The 14,702-nt window shown below is 52.9% G+C and overlaps 1 protein-coding gene across 1 annotated transcript; it reads left to right on the top strand.

Moving 5' to 3' along the window:
• Positions 1-7,392: 7,392 nt before the first annotated feature.
• Positions 7,393-11,180, top strand: RAN (RAN, member RAS oncogene family). Its single transcript, XM_047093207.1, has 7 exons — positions 7,393-7,445; positions 8,042-8,087; positions 8,453-8,537; positions 8,613-8,738; positions 9,927-10,114; positions 10,529-10,699; positions 10,788-11,180. The coding sequence occupies exons 2-7, from the start codon at positions 8,052-8,054 to the stop codon at positions 10,830-10,832; spliced, it is 651 nt and encodes a 216-aa protein (XP_046949163.1). The 5' UTR covers positions 7,393-7,445; positions 8,042-8,051; the 3' UTR covers positions 10,833-11,180.
• The last annotated feature ends 3,522 nt before the right edge of the window (positions 11,181-14,702 follow it).

Here is a 14,702-nt window from a genome sequence, read left to right on the forward strand (position 1 = left end):
AAAGCCTGGGACGGACTCTCCCTGGAGCCTTCCGAGAGAGCATGGCCCTCCCAGCACCTTGATTTCAGACTTCCAGGAGAGTGTGGGAAAAAGTTTCCGTTATTTTAAGGCATCTAGTTTGCGGTATTTTTTACGGCACCCGGGGAAACGAAGACACCCTGTAATTATCTTCTAAATAGCACAGTCATGCTGCATCAGTGATCACCCTGTCTTATAAGAACTAGTTTGTTAAAAGTAGGCATTTAAGATGTACCACACTTTGTGAAACCCTGAAAAAAAACACGTACTGAAAATTTAAATCCATAGACATTTAAAGATACACTAGAAAAATACATACGCTGGAAGTTTTCATAGAAGTTGTGCATCTATGTGTCCACATATAAACATCTATATATCCTTCCATATATGGGTGCTGTAAGTGCATACATACAGATGCTGTACGGATACTATGCTGTGTGCTGTACAGACACTAGGTCTATGTCTCTCTATCCAAAGGTGAATATAACCATCTGGGTAGTAGCTGGACTATCTAAATACACAGATACATAGGTATCTAGATCCGTCTGAAGTGCCCCCAGCCTGTCACAACCCCTGACTAGAACTGTTTTGTTCCAGGGACGCCTGGGTGGTTCAGTCAGTTAAATGTCCGACTTCAGCTCAGGTCATGACTTTATGGTTCGCGGGTTCGAGCCCCACGTCAGGCTCTGTGCGGACAGCTCAGAGCCTGGAGCCTGCTTTGGATTCTGTGTCTCCCCCTGTCTCTCTGGCCCTCCCCTGCTTATGAGCACACACTCTCTCTCTCTCTCTCTCTCTCTCTCTCTCTCTCTCTCTCTGTCTCTCTCTCAAAAATAAATAGACATTAAAAAAATTTTTTTAAACAATAGGTGTAAATAACCTTATTTTTTTAGGAAAAAAACCTGTTTTGGGGGTGCCTGGGTGGCTTAGTAGGTTAAGCGTCCGACTTGGGCTCAGGTCATGATCTCACGGTTCAGGGGTTCGAGCCCCGCATCGGGCTCTGTGCTGACAGCTCGGAGCCTGGAGCCTGCTTCAGATTCTGTGTCTCCCTCTCTCTCTGCCCCTCCCATGCTCATGCTCTGTCTCTCTCTCTCTCAATAATAAATAAACGTTAAAAAAAAAAAAAAACAAGGGGCGTCTGGGTGGCTCAGTCGGTTAAGTGTCCGACTTCAGCTCAGGTCATGATCTCGCGGTCTGTGAGTTCGAGCCCCATGTCGGGCTCTGTGCTGACAGCTCAGAGACTGGAGGCTGTTTCCGATTCTGTGTCTCCCTCTCTCTCTGACCCTCCCCCGTTCATGCTCTGTCTCTCTCTGTCTCAAAAATAAAAAATAAATGTTAAAAAAAAATTACAAAAACAAACAAACAAACCTGTTTTGTTCTATTACATACCTGTGTTCTCTTATGGCATTTTCTATCCTCTTTCTTGGACCAGACTCCCCTAAAGTCACACAGGACACAGAGTGAAAACTTCTTTCACAGAGAGCATTCTGTCCCACTGTGGACTGCCAGTAGTCAGCTTTGAAGGTTCCTCTTGGTATAAAGAAACAACCATTGTTCTTAATACAAGAGGCTCCTTGCACTCATTCTAAGACACTGAGTTTACACAGAAACATGCTCTGAACGGGGGTCCCTCATAACATCTGCTGATCTGCTCCAGCCACATGCCTCCTCGCTGTCCCTGACAACTCCAGGCAGGGTTCTACCTCAGGGCCTTTGCACGTGCCATACCCCGTCTCTGGAATTATCCTTCCTCAGATATCTATGTGTTGTGTTTTGTTTTTTTTTTTCCCCTCACCTTCTACAGGCCTTTGCTCAAATGTCTCTACCTAGGTCTCTCTCCCCTTCCTCTGACATTCCATACCTTCTGTACCTGCTTTATTTTCACTTAGCAATCATCACTATCCTATATATTTGACTCCCTTAACCAAGTCTACTTCCTGTTTCTTCCTTCTAGGATGAAAGCTCCCGGAGGCCAACACCTTTTGGATCTGTTTTGTTCCCTGCCCTAGACCTTGGGGAATGCCTGGTACATAGTAGGTGCTAACTAGATATTAGCTGAGTGAATGAACGAATCTGTGTCTTTTTTCATCTGTCTTAGACTCACTAAACTAGAGGTTGTGAACCCCGGCCCTTCAGGACTCAGGCAGGTAAGTGAGTAGAGCAGGCTCGGTGTCAGAGGACGAGGCCTCCTGTCTGAGACATAAATAGGGAGTGGCAGACCTGAGGCAAAGGGGGCGCGCAGGGGGTATTGACCTCCAGATGCTTGCGGCCACGCAGGAAAGCAGGCCCAGGGGCTCCCAACCTTGACTTTCAAAAGAAACCAGCTATCTGGATTTTTATGCAAACTATCTTTCCTTTTTGTGTCCTAGACCCATCATCCCTCGAGGGGCAAATTGCATCAGAAGTTACCGTTGGAAACAACAATAAACAATAAATCTCACATGGCTTCCCAGAGTCAGGATTTCAGGAGTGGCTTCACTGGGTGGTTGTGACTCCGCCTCGTGAAACTGCAGGAAAGATGCGGGCCGGAAGGTCACGTTCAAGACGCCCTCACCACGTGCGGGCAAGGCCCCGCGGGGTCTTTGCAGGGGCTCAACTCTTCCTCACCAACCTGTCCACAGGGCTGTGCTTGTCCCCACAGTGTCCTCCTTGGAGTGAGTGACCCAAGAGAGCAAGGCCGAAGTCACAGAGCCTCTATGACTTAAGTCTCAAACGTCACTCACGGTCCCTTCAGCCATCCTCCCTTTGCTAGGGGTCGCTAAGTCCCGCCCACACTCAGGGAGAGGAGAATTAGGCTCAGCCTTTTGGAGAGAGAAGCACCAAAGAATTTGTGGACTCACGTTAAAAACCATCACATGTTGCTGGCAACTAGTTTAGATACACGGCATGTCGTGAGCCGCCCCGAGATAGCACAAACCGCACCTGAAGGCTGGATTTCGTTCCTGGGCCACCAACACGTACCCTCTGCCCTGCCCTGGTTGTTGGATAGAAGAAGCTGGATGGATGTTTGGCATGAGTATACGACCGGTCTCTCCAGTTTGGCTTCAGGGGAACGTGACGGCTGTGCAAATGCCAAGAAGTAGCATCAATGTGCTCCCTCCGTAAAAAAAATTTTTGTGTCCAGTGAAGAAATGATCTCGTTTGACAAATTATCGCTACTATCGATGAATGAGTTAGAAAATGGAGTCTTTCAGAATACCTTCCTTACTGGTTCGCCAAGTCAAGGGAGGTGATGGAAACTGCACAGATAGAAAAGGGTGGCCCTGTATTTGGTAAATGTTTGTTACTTGCTTAATTAGTCTTCGATGTGAAGTAGCATGTTAGAACTCTAATAAGCTTATATGTAAACTGCCTTTATTTTATTATCATATCATGCTGCTGCTTCTGCTTACTCCTTCTGTATTCCGATGGGCTCAAGAGTGATTCACCCACCAACTCAACAGATATTTACTGAGCACCCATTACATGCCAGGCCCTGTGCTAGATATGTTGAACATCATGCCAGGCAAGGTGCTTTGTTTATTCTAGGGAGGGAAAGAAAGGTAAAAAAAAAAAGTGAGCATGTGAATCATTAAGCAAGCTATTTCCAGCTAGTGGTTAGTGCTTTGGAGAAAATCTAGTCGGGGTTGACATGGGAAATGTCTGCTGTGGTGACGCCATTTTAGAAACGGTGGTCAGGGTGGGCTTTCCTTAGGAAGTGACATTTGATCTGTGACCTGAAGGGTGAGAGGGAGCCAGTCAGGCAATGATATGAAGAGCATTTGAGGCAGAGGGAGCACCAAGGCAGTAGCAAACTTGGCTGAGGTAAGATTCAGGAAGGGTTGTGTGGCTGCCGCAGGGTTACAGGGAACGGAGCCGGAGATGGGGTGGCAAAGTAGGGCCTGGGCGGCCACAGATGCCATGTATCAGTGTGATCCAGAAAACCACCACAGTGTCAAAGAGAAGGATGGTCTGAAATGTTCTACAAGGATCACTCTGCGCCTCCTGAAAAGATGCACTGAGAAGGACATAACGTCATTTCTGAGGGGTCCCAACCCAAACTGCATAACCTGAGTCCAATCCAGAGGAAATGCCAGAAAATCCAATCGGAGGGCATCCTACAAAAGACTTGGCCTACAAAATAGTCTGCAGAAGTGTCAAGGTCACAAAACACGAAGACGGAGTTAATGCTTTGGATGCAAAGAAACAGAACAGACCTCACAGCTAAAGGTAACGCCTAATCCCGAACGGATCCCCCACCAGATATAGGATAGAAGTGAGACGAGTAAGTGGCCATTCAGGTCTGCAGAGGAGATAACAGGATTGCAGCAGAGTTAATTTCCTGATTTGGGTAATTCGGCAGTGGTGATGTAGCAGAATGTCCTTGGTTTTAAGAAATGCACACTGAGGGGCATCCTGTGTGCTGTTTGCTCTCAAACATCCCAGAGAACAAAAATCCTACACGTATTTTAAAAATCATATGTATGGTGAGACAAGTACTGAGAGAAGGAAGGAGAGAATGACCAGGGCAAAGAACTCATGTTAACATTTGGGGAACTAAGAGGTAATACTCCGGTAAAATTCCTTGTACTCTTTCTGCATTTTTTTTTTTTTTTTTTTTTTTTTTTGTAATTCTGCTACTTCTTTGTGCATTTGCCTGCAATATTGGAAACTACAGGTTAAGCAGGTGTGTGCAATCCCTGTCGGGTGGCAGACATGAGGAAGTACGTCTGTAAACTGCAAAGCCACAGCGATTGTTAGAGCTGGGGGGTTCGACATATTTCCCCTTGGCGCTCTTTATGGGAAGAAATTTTTTCAAAAATGCCAAAAGGTAGAAACATGGGTGCTCTCACCACCTAGAGTTACACAACGGTTAATATGTTGTCATATTTGCCTCAATTACCTTCTTTTAACAAAAGAAATTGAACCCTGTAAGTAGTCTTCTTTGACTGCCCACCTCCATCACACCCTAGCTGTCTGTCTACTCTCTTTCGAAACAGCAGCATCAGATTTCAGGCTACACACCCTTGCAGTCAATTTTTAGAAATTTACCTACACACGTCCAAGAATATGGTTTTGTGTCTATGAAAGTTTACGTAAGGGGCGCCTGGGTGGCGCAGTCGGTTAAGCGTCCGACTTCAGCCAGGTCACGATCTCGCGGTCCGCGAGTTCGAGCCCCGCGTCGGGCTCTGGGCTGATGGCTCAGAGCCTGGAGCCTGTTTCCGATTCTGTGTCTCCCTCTCTCTCTGCCCCTCCCCCGTTCATGCTCTGTCTCTCTCTGTCCCAAAAATAAATAAACGTTGAAAAAAAAAATTTAAAAAAAAAAAAAAAAAGGGGGGGGGCGCCTGGGTGGCGCAGTGGGTTAAGCGTCCGACTTCAGCCAGGTCACGATCTCGCGGTCCGTGAGTTCGAGCCCCGCGTCGGGCTCTGGGCTGATGGCTCAGAGCCTGGAGCCTGTTTCCGATTCTGTGTCTCCCTCTCTCTCTGCCCCTCCCCCGTTCATGCTCTGTCTCTCTCTGTCCCAAAAATAAATAAACGTTGAAGAAAAAAAAAAGTTTATCTAAATGGTGTTCTATACGATCCCTATATACAACTATAGACTGTATGAAGGTATGATCACATCTTTCTTGAACTTGCTTCTCTTCTCATTATCCTTTGAGATCTAACCCTTTTGATACAGATGAACTGGCTTCCTTTTAGATGCTGTACAGTAGTCCAGTTAAATATTTGTATGTTTCCCTATCAATGGATATGTATGGAAGTTCTGTTTTTGTCATTACTGTGTTACAGTAAGTGCGGTGATACTGTCTCTCTGTGCATATGGGTGAGCTTAGCTCCAGGGAACCTCTCCAGAAATGAAAGTAGAGGGTCACCAGCTTTCAGCATTGATGTTTTACCAGTGCCACCAGTAGCGTGGAGGGTCTGCTAGTTTTCCTGAGGGTCCTTGGGGGCACTGGGACTCGAGTGCCCAGCAGGCAGATTCTCAGAAGTGTTGTGCCCAATTCACGTCACTTGTGCTCCCAACAGGCTCGCTTGCGAAGTGTACTCAGGACTGGGCGGCTAACTCCTCAGTCACTTGGGTTCTCTTCGCTCCGGGAAGAGTCCCCGCGGTGGAACCCTCTCTGAGCAACTTGACAATTCTGACGGGGCCATCGGCTGCCTGCTCTTGCTGCGGGTGTGGATGCTTGGCTTCCAGAGAGGACCAAGGAGAGGTGGGTTGAGGAGAATCTGTGGCTGTCTACACAAACGCCAAACACCGGCCTTTGATTTAGGATAAGGGGTCGGAGGACTCCCTCCGGCCCACACCCTTGCTAAACGCCAACGGATGGGAATAACCGTCAACACTAGTTGGGCCCGTGGCTCATCTCATTTTCTACCTATATTGACCCTCTGAGGTGGGTGTCCCCCCGCAGCATGTGAGTGCTGATTGCACAGATGGAACCCGTCTGCACTCTTTGACAGCTTAATCCCCTCCAGAGTCGGGAACCTAAACACTCCTCGATTGGATCCACGTTTGTAACTAGGATAAGAGCTGCCAAAGTTGAAATTTCATCATCCTGTTTGCAGGATACTGTCACCAAAGCCGCTGGCCGATTACAAGCTTTAAGGAAAGGGTGGCTGGCTTTTCGAGGAGGGAAAATGCAAGTCTTTGCGCCCTTTACCCCCAAGGAGGTCCTGGTTGAGGCCAGGGACACGGAGGTGGGGGTGGGGGGGAACTGGAAACACCGGGGAGGGACAGGGGGTCGAGGGGAGAAAAAGGGAGTGAATGAAAGGGGCGGGGGATGGGGAAGGGGGTGTGTGGGAGTAAGGGGCCGAGAGGCGTGGGAGGGAAGGGCTGGGGTGGGACACGATAGAAAAGGGGCTGGGGGACACAGAGAAGGCGCCGTGGGTCTAGGGGACGAAGCGCAGGGGCGTAGGCGTGGCGCGCACCCCAATGTGCGGACCGCTGTGCCGCGTGGGCAGGGCGAGCCCCCCGGCTGGGGAGCCCTGGGGGCTTTGTGTGGGCCGCTCCCCGCGAGTTTCCCGCCCAAGGGGCCTGCCCTCCGCTCCCGGTTCCTTAGCGCGGCCGCAGCAGGGCGCGCCGCGACGCCGTCGGCGCATGCGCGCGCGCGGGAACCCGCCCTCCGGGCCGGCGCATGTGGCCCCCGCGGGCGGGCGGGCGTGCGCGCGCCCGCCCTGCGTCCCGCGCCCGCCCGCGCCCGCCCTGCGTCCCGCGCCCGCCCGCGCCCGCCGCCCCGCGTGTCTTTCCCTCCGCGCCAGGCCGACGGGTGTGGCCGCCCGAGCCCGCGGCGTGCGTGCGCGCGCGCGCCGGGCCACGTGGGAGCGGCGCGGCGCCGTTGCCCCGCCCTCCCTCGGCGCGCGCCGGCGTCGGCTGCGTCTCCGGGCATTTGAATTGCGCTTCCGCCATCTTTCCAGCCCTCAGTCAGACGGGCCGGAGACGCTTCTGGAAGGTAGTGCGCTGGGGCCGGGCGGGGGGCCGCAGGGCCGCAGGGTCGAAAGCAAGGGCCTCGCGGGGGCCTGGGAGGGCGGCGGCCTGGGCCGGGGCGCCGGCGGCCGCGTGGGGCCAGGGCCAGGGCGGCGGCGGCGAAGGGGCTCTCCCCTTCCCCCCGCGGTGGAGGCCGCAGGCCGGCGCTGGGACGCGACCGCGGTGGGGCCTGGGCGGCGGGTCGGGGGACGGGCGGCGGGCCCGGGAGCGGCGGGCGGCCCAGGCGGCGGCAGAGGGCCGGGCGGCGGGCCGAGCGCGCGATCGGGCGGGCACTGTGCGGTCCCGGCCTCCGCCCGCCTGGCCTCCCGGCCTCCCGCCCCGCGCGGCCTCCCCCGCGGGCTCGGCGCCAGGCCCCGCGGACGGCCGGCCGGGCGGGAGGAGCGCAGCCCGCCGCCGCCGCCTGGAGCGCGCGCGGCCCCCGCCCCGGCCGGGGTGTGCGCGCGTGGGGCCCGGCCGCCGGCGCCCCTTTGTGGGCCCGGGCACGTGGGGCGGGCCGGGCCATGTGGCTCCCCGGCCGCGCCGCCGCGCCGCCCGCCCCATTTCTTTCTCTTTGCTCCGCAGCACCAGCGCGATGGCTGCCCAGGGAGAGCCCCAAGTCCAGTTCAAAGTAGGTCGTCCTCGGGGGTGGGTGCTGCCCGCGGGGACACGCGGGGTCCGCGGGCGGGGCGGCCCCGAACGCCTGCTGGCCGCCTCCGTGCCGCTGCGGCCGTTCGTCCTGGGCCCCGGCGGCGGGTGGGGGTGCGGGCTCCCCGGAACGCGCGGGGACGCTGCGGTGCCCAAGTTTGATTTGTCCGAGTCATCATCGCTCGGCCGGCGCGGCCGCCGTGGTGGGGGGGGGGGAGGCCTTTGTTTTCGGAGCGCCCCCGGGACCCGCAAAGTTAGCGTGTCCGCAGAGGGCTTGCCGGCCCCGGGGTTCCGGGGTCCCGAGCCGAGACGTCGTCGGGGTTATTTCAAGAATCTGCCTGCCCGCAGCTCGTGTTGGTTGGCGATGGGGGTACCGGGAAGACTACGTTCGTGAAACGTCATCTGACCGGTGAATTTGAGAAGAAGTATGTAGGTACGTGGGGGCGACGCGGGTGCGGGATGCGCGTGGGGCGGCGTTCGTGGGCTAACGTGACGTGTTGTGTTGCAGCCACCTTGGGTGTGGAGGTCCATCCCCTCGTGTTCCACACAAACAGAGGGCCCATCAAGTTCAACGTGTGGGACACGGCCGGGCAGGAGAAGTTCGGGGGGCTCAGAGACGGCTATTACATCCAAGGTAGGGCCTCGCTGCGCGGGGGCTGTTGTCCAGGCGACTTCGGGGCGTTGGGGGGGGGAGGGTCTGATCAGCCCGACCACCCTGGGCTTTGACTCAGGGAGGGGAGGACCTCGAAAGTTCTGCCCCAGTCCTGTGCTGCGTCATGACGGGCACCGTTCAGGACAGGCTGTTTTCTACGGAGTTTCATAAAACAACAGCTTCGGACGAGCTGTTGCCGTAGTTTCAGGAATAGCTGGTTGTTCTTTCAATTGTACTAAGTTTTGCGAGGTGGTTTTTTTTTTTTTTTTTCCTTAAAATGTTTGACTGCAGTTACGTTGTTGTATCAAACAAAGATGGATACAGAAACTGCCTCCTGAAATCTCACTCCTGTGATGAAAAATTTGTTGGGAATCCTTTCATACCTTTAGCCTGTTTTGAATATGTACAAATACGTGGATTTTTTTTGCCGCCCTCCCCCCCCTCCCCCATCTTGAGCTAAAAAGCTACTAGACTACATACTTGTGGCTGTTGTCTTACTGTGAATTTCCTTTTAGGTCAACATGGAGATTTGAGGGTTTTGGTGGGTCCCCCCCCCCCCCCCCAATTTTTTAAATGTTTATTTTTGAGAGACAGAGTACAAGCAGGGGAGGGGCAGAGAGAGAGGGAGACATAGAATCCAAAGCAGCTCCGGGCTCTGAGCTGTCAGCACAGAGCCCGATGCGGGGCTCGAACCCACAAACCGTGAGATCATGACCTGAGCAAAGTCAGAGTGAACCGACTGATTTCACCCAGGTGCCCTGAGACTTGAGTGTTTTTAACCAAAGGAATAACCTGTTTTGCTATGTTTAGTCATTTCAGGACCTTTAAAAAGTGGGTTCTTAGACCTTTCGAATAAAGGAGATGAGTTGTCTGGAATGCTGACTTACTGTTAATCTACTTCAGATTTGGGGACGAGGTGGAATTAATGAAGTATTACAGGGACAGATTGGATATGGCAAGCTGGTCGTTCACACTTGAGTAGGAAGTGGGATTTTAACTCTTGTGTGTTACAGTGATACGAGAGTTTTAGACTTGGAAGAGGCCTTGAGAACGAATGGAGCAGTGTAGATGACCTGGTTTGGGCCTGAAGTGAAGCCCGTGGTCCTTAGCAGTGTCATCTGTGTGGGGACGTTCTACGCGGGTAACAGTCACTGTCAATCTTTCTTTCAGCCCAGTGTGCCATTATAATGTTTGATGTCACATCACGGGTTACTTACAAGAATGTGCCTAACTGGCATCGAGATCTGGTACGAGTGTGTGAAAACATCCCCATTGTGCTGTGTGGCAACAAAGTGGACATTAAGGATAGAAAAGTTAAGGCAAAATCTATTGTCTTCCACCGAAAGAAGAACCTTCAGGTATGTTTCTTGAAACTTCTCCTTTACTGCATTATGACTTAGTCTAAGATAAAATTCAAAGTAATAGGGTGCGTTAAAGTGATGCGTAAACACGTGTTGTATGGATCAAAGGAATTTTATTTAGTTCGGAGCATACCCTAGGATGATCCCTGAGGAGTAGATATTTTGTAACTAGTTTTTGCTTTTTTTTTAACTTATTTTTTTATTTATTTTTGAGAGAGAACACTAGTGGGGGAGGGGCAGAGAGAGAGGGGGAGACACAATCCGAAGCAGGCTCCGGGCTCCGAGCTGTCAGCACAGAGCCCGATGTGGGGCTCGAACCCACGAACCGCGAGATTATGACCTGAGCCAAAGTCTGATGCTTAACCGACTGAGCCACCCAGGCGCCCCTAACTTTGCTTCCTTCTTAAACAGTACTATGACATTTCTGCCAAAAGTAACTACAACTTTGAAAAGCCCTTCCTGTGGCTTGCGAGAAAACTAATCGGAGACCCGAACTTGGAGTTTGTCGCCATGCCCGCTCTCGCCCCGCCAGAGGTGGTCATGGACCCGGCGTTGGCAGCGCAGTACGAGCACGATCTGGAGGTGAGACGCCTGTGCGCCCGGCGCGGCTCTTGTCGTGCCTCGGTGGACGCCTGGTGGCTCGAGCCTCACTGCGTGTGTCTGTCCCTAGGTTGCTCAGACGACTGCTCTCCCGGACGAGGACGACGACCTGTGAGAGCGGCTGGAGCCGGCGTCAGAAGTCTAGTTTTATAGGCAGCTGTCTGTGATGGCAGTGGTGCGGCGTGTTTGCCACTTTATTACATAGCTGAGCAGAACGTGTGCTTCGTCTTGGGGATGCTGAATGAAGGAGACGGATGGGCTTTGGAGTGAATGTGGCAGTTGAAAAAGTACCTTCATTTTTTGGACCTGCGTATTTAGCTGTTTCGGAGCGCAGTTGTTTCCTTCCTGAGTTTCAAATATAAGACTGCTATGGTCACAGTATCCAGTGGTGAAATTCATTGTCACTGTCCTTCCCATTCCTTTTCGTTTAGAATCAGAATAAAGTTGTATTTCAAATATCTAAGCAAGTGAGCGCATCCCTTGATTGGTAAGCATTTTGAAAACCACTAACGGGGAAAATTGTGCCATGTTACTGTGTAAATTGCTATGTTGTTAGTGTCACTTAGTTTGAAGTTTTCCAGGTTCCATTCTTCTGTTTTTTTCGTACGTTTGAATCATTTCACACAAATGATAGGACAGATGTCCCTAGTGTTCTGTTTGGTAAGTTGTCATGGGGTGTGAATACTGTTAGTGCGGTTAAGCTACAGTAATGTTCATCCCCCCTGCCTCGTGACTAAGTAGCGTCACTTAGGGAAGAGCTTGAGACGTACGTGATCTCTCAGTAAAAGTGGTCCGTGTTTTATTAAAGGACGTTTCGAATAGGTATTTTAAGAATTACAGTTGCTGTTACTTTGTGGCACAAGTAACCACGTTCTAATGTAGAGCTTCTCAAAGTCCACTGAAACCGTACAAATGATGGCAGGAACTTGAGAGGTCTCGTTTGTTAAAAATGAGTATAAGCTGTGCATTTATTTGCTTTTTGTCTCGATGTTCCATGTTTGATGTAAAGTTGGTCTCTAGGAAGGTGGTCTGTGTTTACCCGCTGCTTTCAAGTATTCCCAAGCTTTAACGATGCCCAAGATGAAGGATTCCCGTTGGACACCCCACAGCCTTCCCGGTTTTTCCAAAAGGATTTCTGTGGCCGGTTCAGGGGCACAAATACAGCAGGAAAGTAGATCTTAGAATGGCTTCTCAGTGACCGTGAAAGCATTGCAGAATTCTATTGGCTTAAGCCATTTATTTTTGTAGGATTTCCACATTTAGAAACGAGTGTTATCTTGTTTGAGTTTGGCCCCATCCTCACCTATACTGTAGCAATTAAGTCTTGAGTAAGCCCTTTTGCTCACGTGAGGACTGCCGTAGTTCAGTTTACCAAAGTTGTCTAGGTGTCCGCTTACCCTTAGACAATTACTTTCCTACCTGAAAAGATAGGGATCACTTAAATACATGGAAAGACGAGATCCAAAGGGTAGAATCGAAGACAAGTCAATATTGAGTAAATGTTATCAATAGATTGAATTGCTGTATGTGCTACACTACTTAGTTCAAAACCAGGTTTTAAGTCTGAAATGTGATCAGATTCTTCATCATCGGGTTGAAACTTCATTCAGATCCTTAACACAAGGCACATGTGTTTGTGACCCACGTGGAATGCCAGCGTGATGTGAATATTCAGAATCTGAACTGTAACCGTTAAATTTGGAAGCTGCTTCACTTACCTGTTTAATATGGGGTGGGAGAGAATTTACAAGTCTTAAAGAAAAATTTGCTGCAAAATACATTGCTTCTTTTTGTCTGGATTTGCTGAATTATCTATAGTGTTCTCTGTGGGAAGGACCGAGCAGTTAGCACGATCGCCGTCGTGTGAGGGGTACGTTTCTCCCTCCATTGAAATCTGCGGCCTAACGGGGGAGCCTTGCATTGAAAGCCTCCTGTGCCCTTATTGAGTTAATGCAGACCCGGGATGGTCTATCGGGAAAATCCGTGAGGCAGAGTTTGGGTTCACACAGTGTGGAGCGTTGGTGCCTTTGGGTAGCGTTTGTCCTTTCTGGTGACCTGTCACGAGCAGAATAAGTAACGGAGCACGGGTAGGGTGTAGGAAAGGCAAGATGTGTGAAAAGCAGTTTGAGGATGTGCTGTGTCCTATCAGCACGTCCGGGAAAGGCAGAGGGTTGCAAAAATCTATTAAACCTCTAAAGGAAACCCCTCGGCTGAGAAGTGTGTGTGTACCTGAAGCAAGTCACCTGAGGATTTCTGGCGTTTTCTGTGAGAGCGTCACTATCTTGGGAAGTTCAGGGTTGAGCACCTGCTTCAGATCGGTTGGACTTGCTAGCCGTGCACGTGGGACACACTTAACCTGCTGTGAGGACCCCCCCCCCCCAAGTTGGGCTGCAGGTTCCTGCTGGACTACGGAATCAGGCAGGCGCTGGCCTGAGGTTCACTGCCACCCTTCCTGCACCCTTGACCCTTGAATAGAAGCCTGAAGCCCTGTTGGGGACTGGAAGGTGGGCCTCCCCGCCGCACCCCGCGCTCTGAGTCCCGCTCAGGAACGGGTGCCCCGTCTGCAGCTGCACGGCCCCCGGGACGCCCCTCTCTGCCGAAGCCGCCCGTGGGTGCCGCGCTCTAGCTGCCCTGGTCTCCCGCAGCCGCCTGCAGATGGCCAGCTGTCCCCTCCACCCTGGGTGAAGGGGTAAGTGGTGTCCCTCCCTGGTCTCGCTGCTCTCGTTGCTGGGAGGGCAAGGGTCACCTTCTCCCTCCTCTGTCCCTGTCGACTGGCTTTCTGAGGGACCCCTGAGGAGGAGCACTTGGGGGTTGGGGATGGGGTGGGACCACGGGGGGTGGGGATCTCCCTCCCGGAGTTGGCAGTTTGCAGCCTCTCCCACCCACTTATTCTAGAGGAGGCAGAGTGTCATGGGAACCTTGCCAGGCGGGTCTAGGGAGTTAGAACCACAGCTGAGCCATGGAAAGGGGACGGAAGCTCAGATTGCGTTGGTTTTCAGTCCCTGCCTTTAACGAGCAAAGGAGAAACCACTCCGGGTGAGGGATCCTTCTGCGACGTGGACAGAGGCTTTCCTGCGCCCTGAGCTACGCGCTCTGCCTGTGCTTGAGCGGGCACGGGGGCCGCAGGACGCTGATCTGGAAACCACGGCTCAGAAAGCGGGGACTGAGCCCACTTGGGAAGGAACTGGAGGAGAGAAGGCTTTGGGGTACAGGGGGTGGGGCCCCGAGGCGAGCCGGGCTGGGGGCCTTGGGGGGGGGGTGGGCATTAGCCCCCTACCTGGGACGCAATGTTCAGAGCACTACGGGAAGGCCCCTGAAGGGTCGAAGCAGCATTTCGGAGACCGTTGTGGCAGGTGTGGGGGCAGGTGCCCCGCCGAGGTCCCCTCCGCGCCACAGCGTTCCCAGAAAGGGGCCGTGACCAAACCCTTACCTGTCCAACACCCGTGTGGCAGACACGTGAACGGACGCACAGTGTGGGCCCCAGGTGCCAGCTTTTCGTCAAGTACGCCTTTCCCTCCCATCTGAGGTGTAATTGGCAACTAGACTTGTACACGTCTACGGCGTGTCTGGCGTGCGGTGTGGTATTTGATGTAGGTGAGGCGGTCGCCACGACCCAGCTGTTCGACGTGTCCGCCACCACCGTTGTTTGTGTGTGGCGACGGCATTTGTGACCTGTGCCGCGGTCTCCATGCCGTGCCTCCTTGTGCGGAAGGGCTCTGTGCCCACCACCACCTCCTCCCCGGCCCCGACCCCAGGCCGTGTCCATCCGCCCTCAGCCGGGCTGCTTTAGGTGGCCCTCCCGACTCTGCCTGGCGTATTTCGCCCAGCAGGTGTCCCCAGGGTTCACGCACGTGGACGGCAGGGTTTCCATTCTTAAGGCTGAATGGTGCCCCGTTGTCCGCATGCGCCCCATTCCCCCGACGGGGTGCCGCGGCTGACGCCGCATCTCGTCCACTGTAACGAAGGTTGCCTCTGGGGCGGAGGG

The sequence above is a fragment of the Lynx rufus genome, unplaced genomic scaffold, assembly GCF_022079265.1.
Source record: "Lynx rufus isolate CCGP_SWC_20201006 ecotype Redwood Valley unplaced genomic scaffold, mLynRuf1.p SCAF_33, whole genome shotgun sequence".
NCBI classification, from domain to species: Eukaryota; Metazoa; Chordata; class Mammalia; order Carnivora; family Felidae; genus Lynx; species Lynx rufus.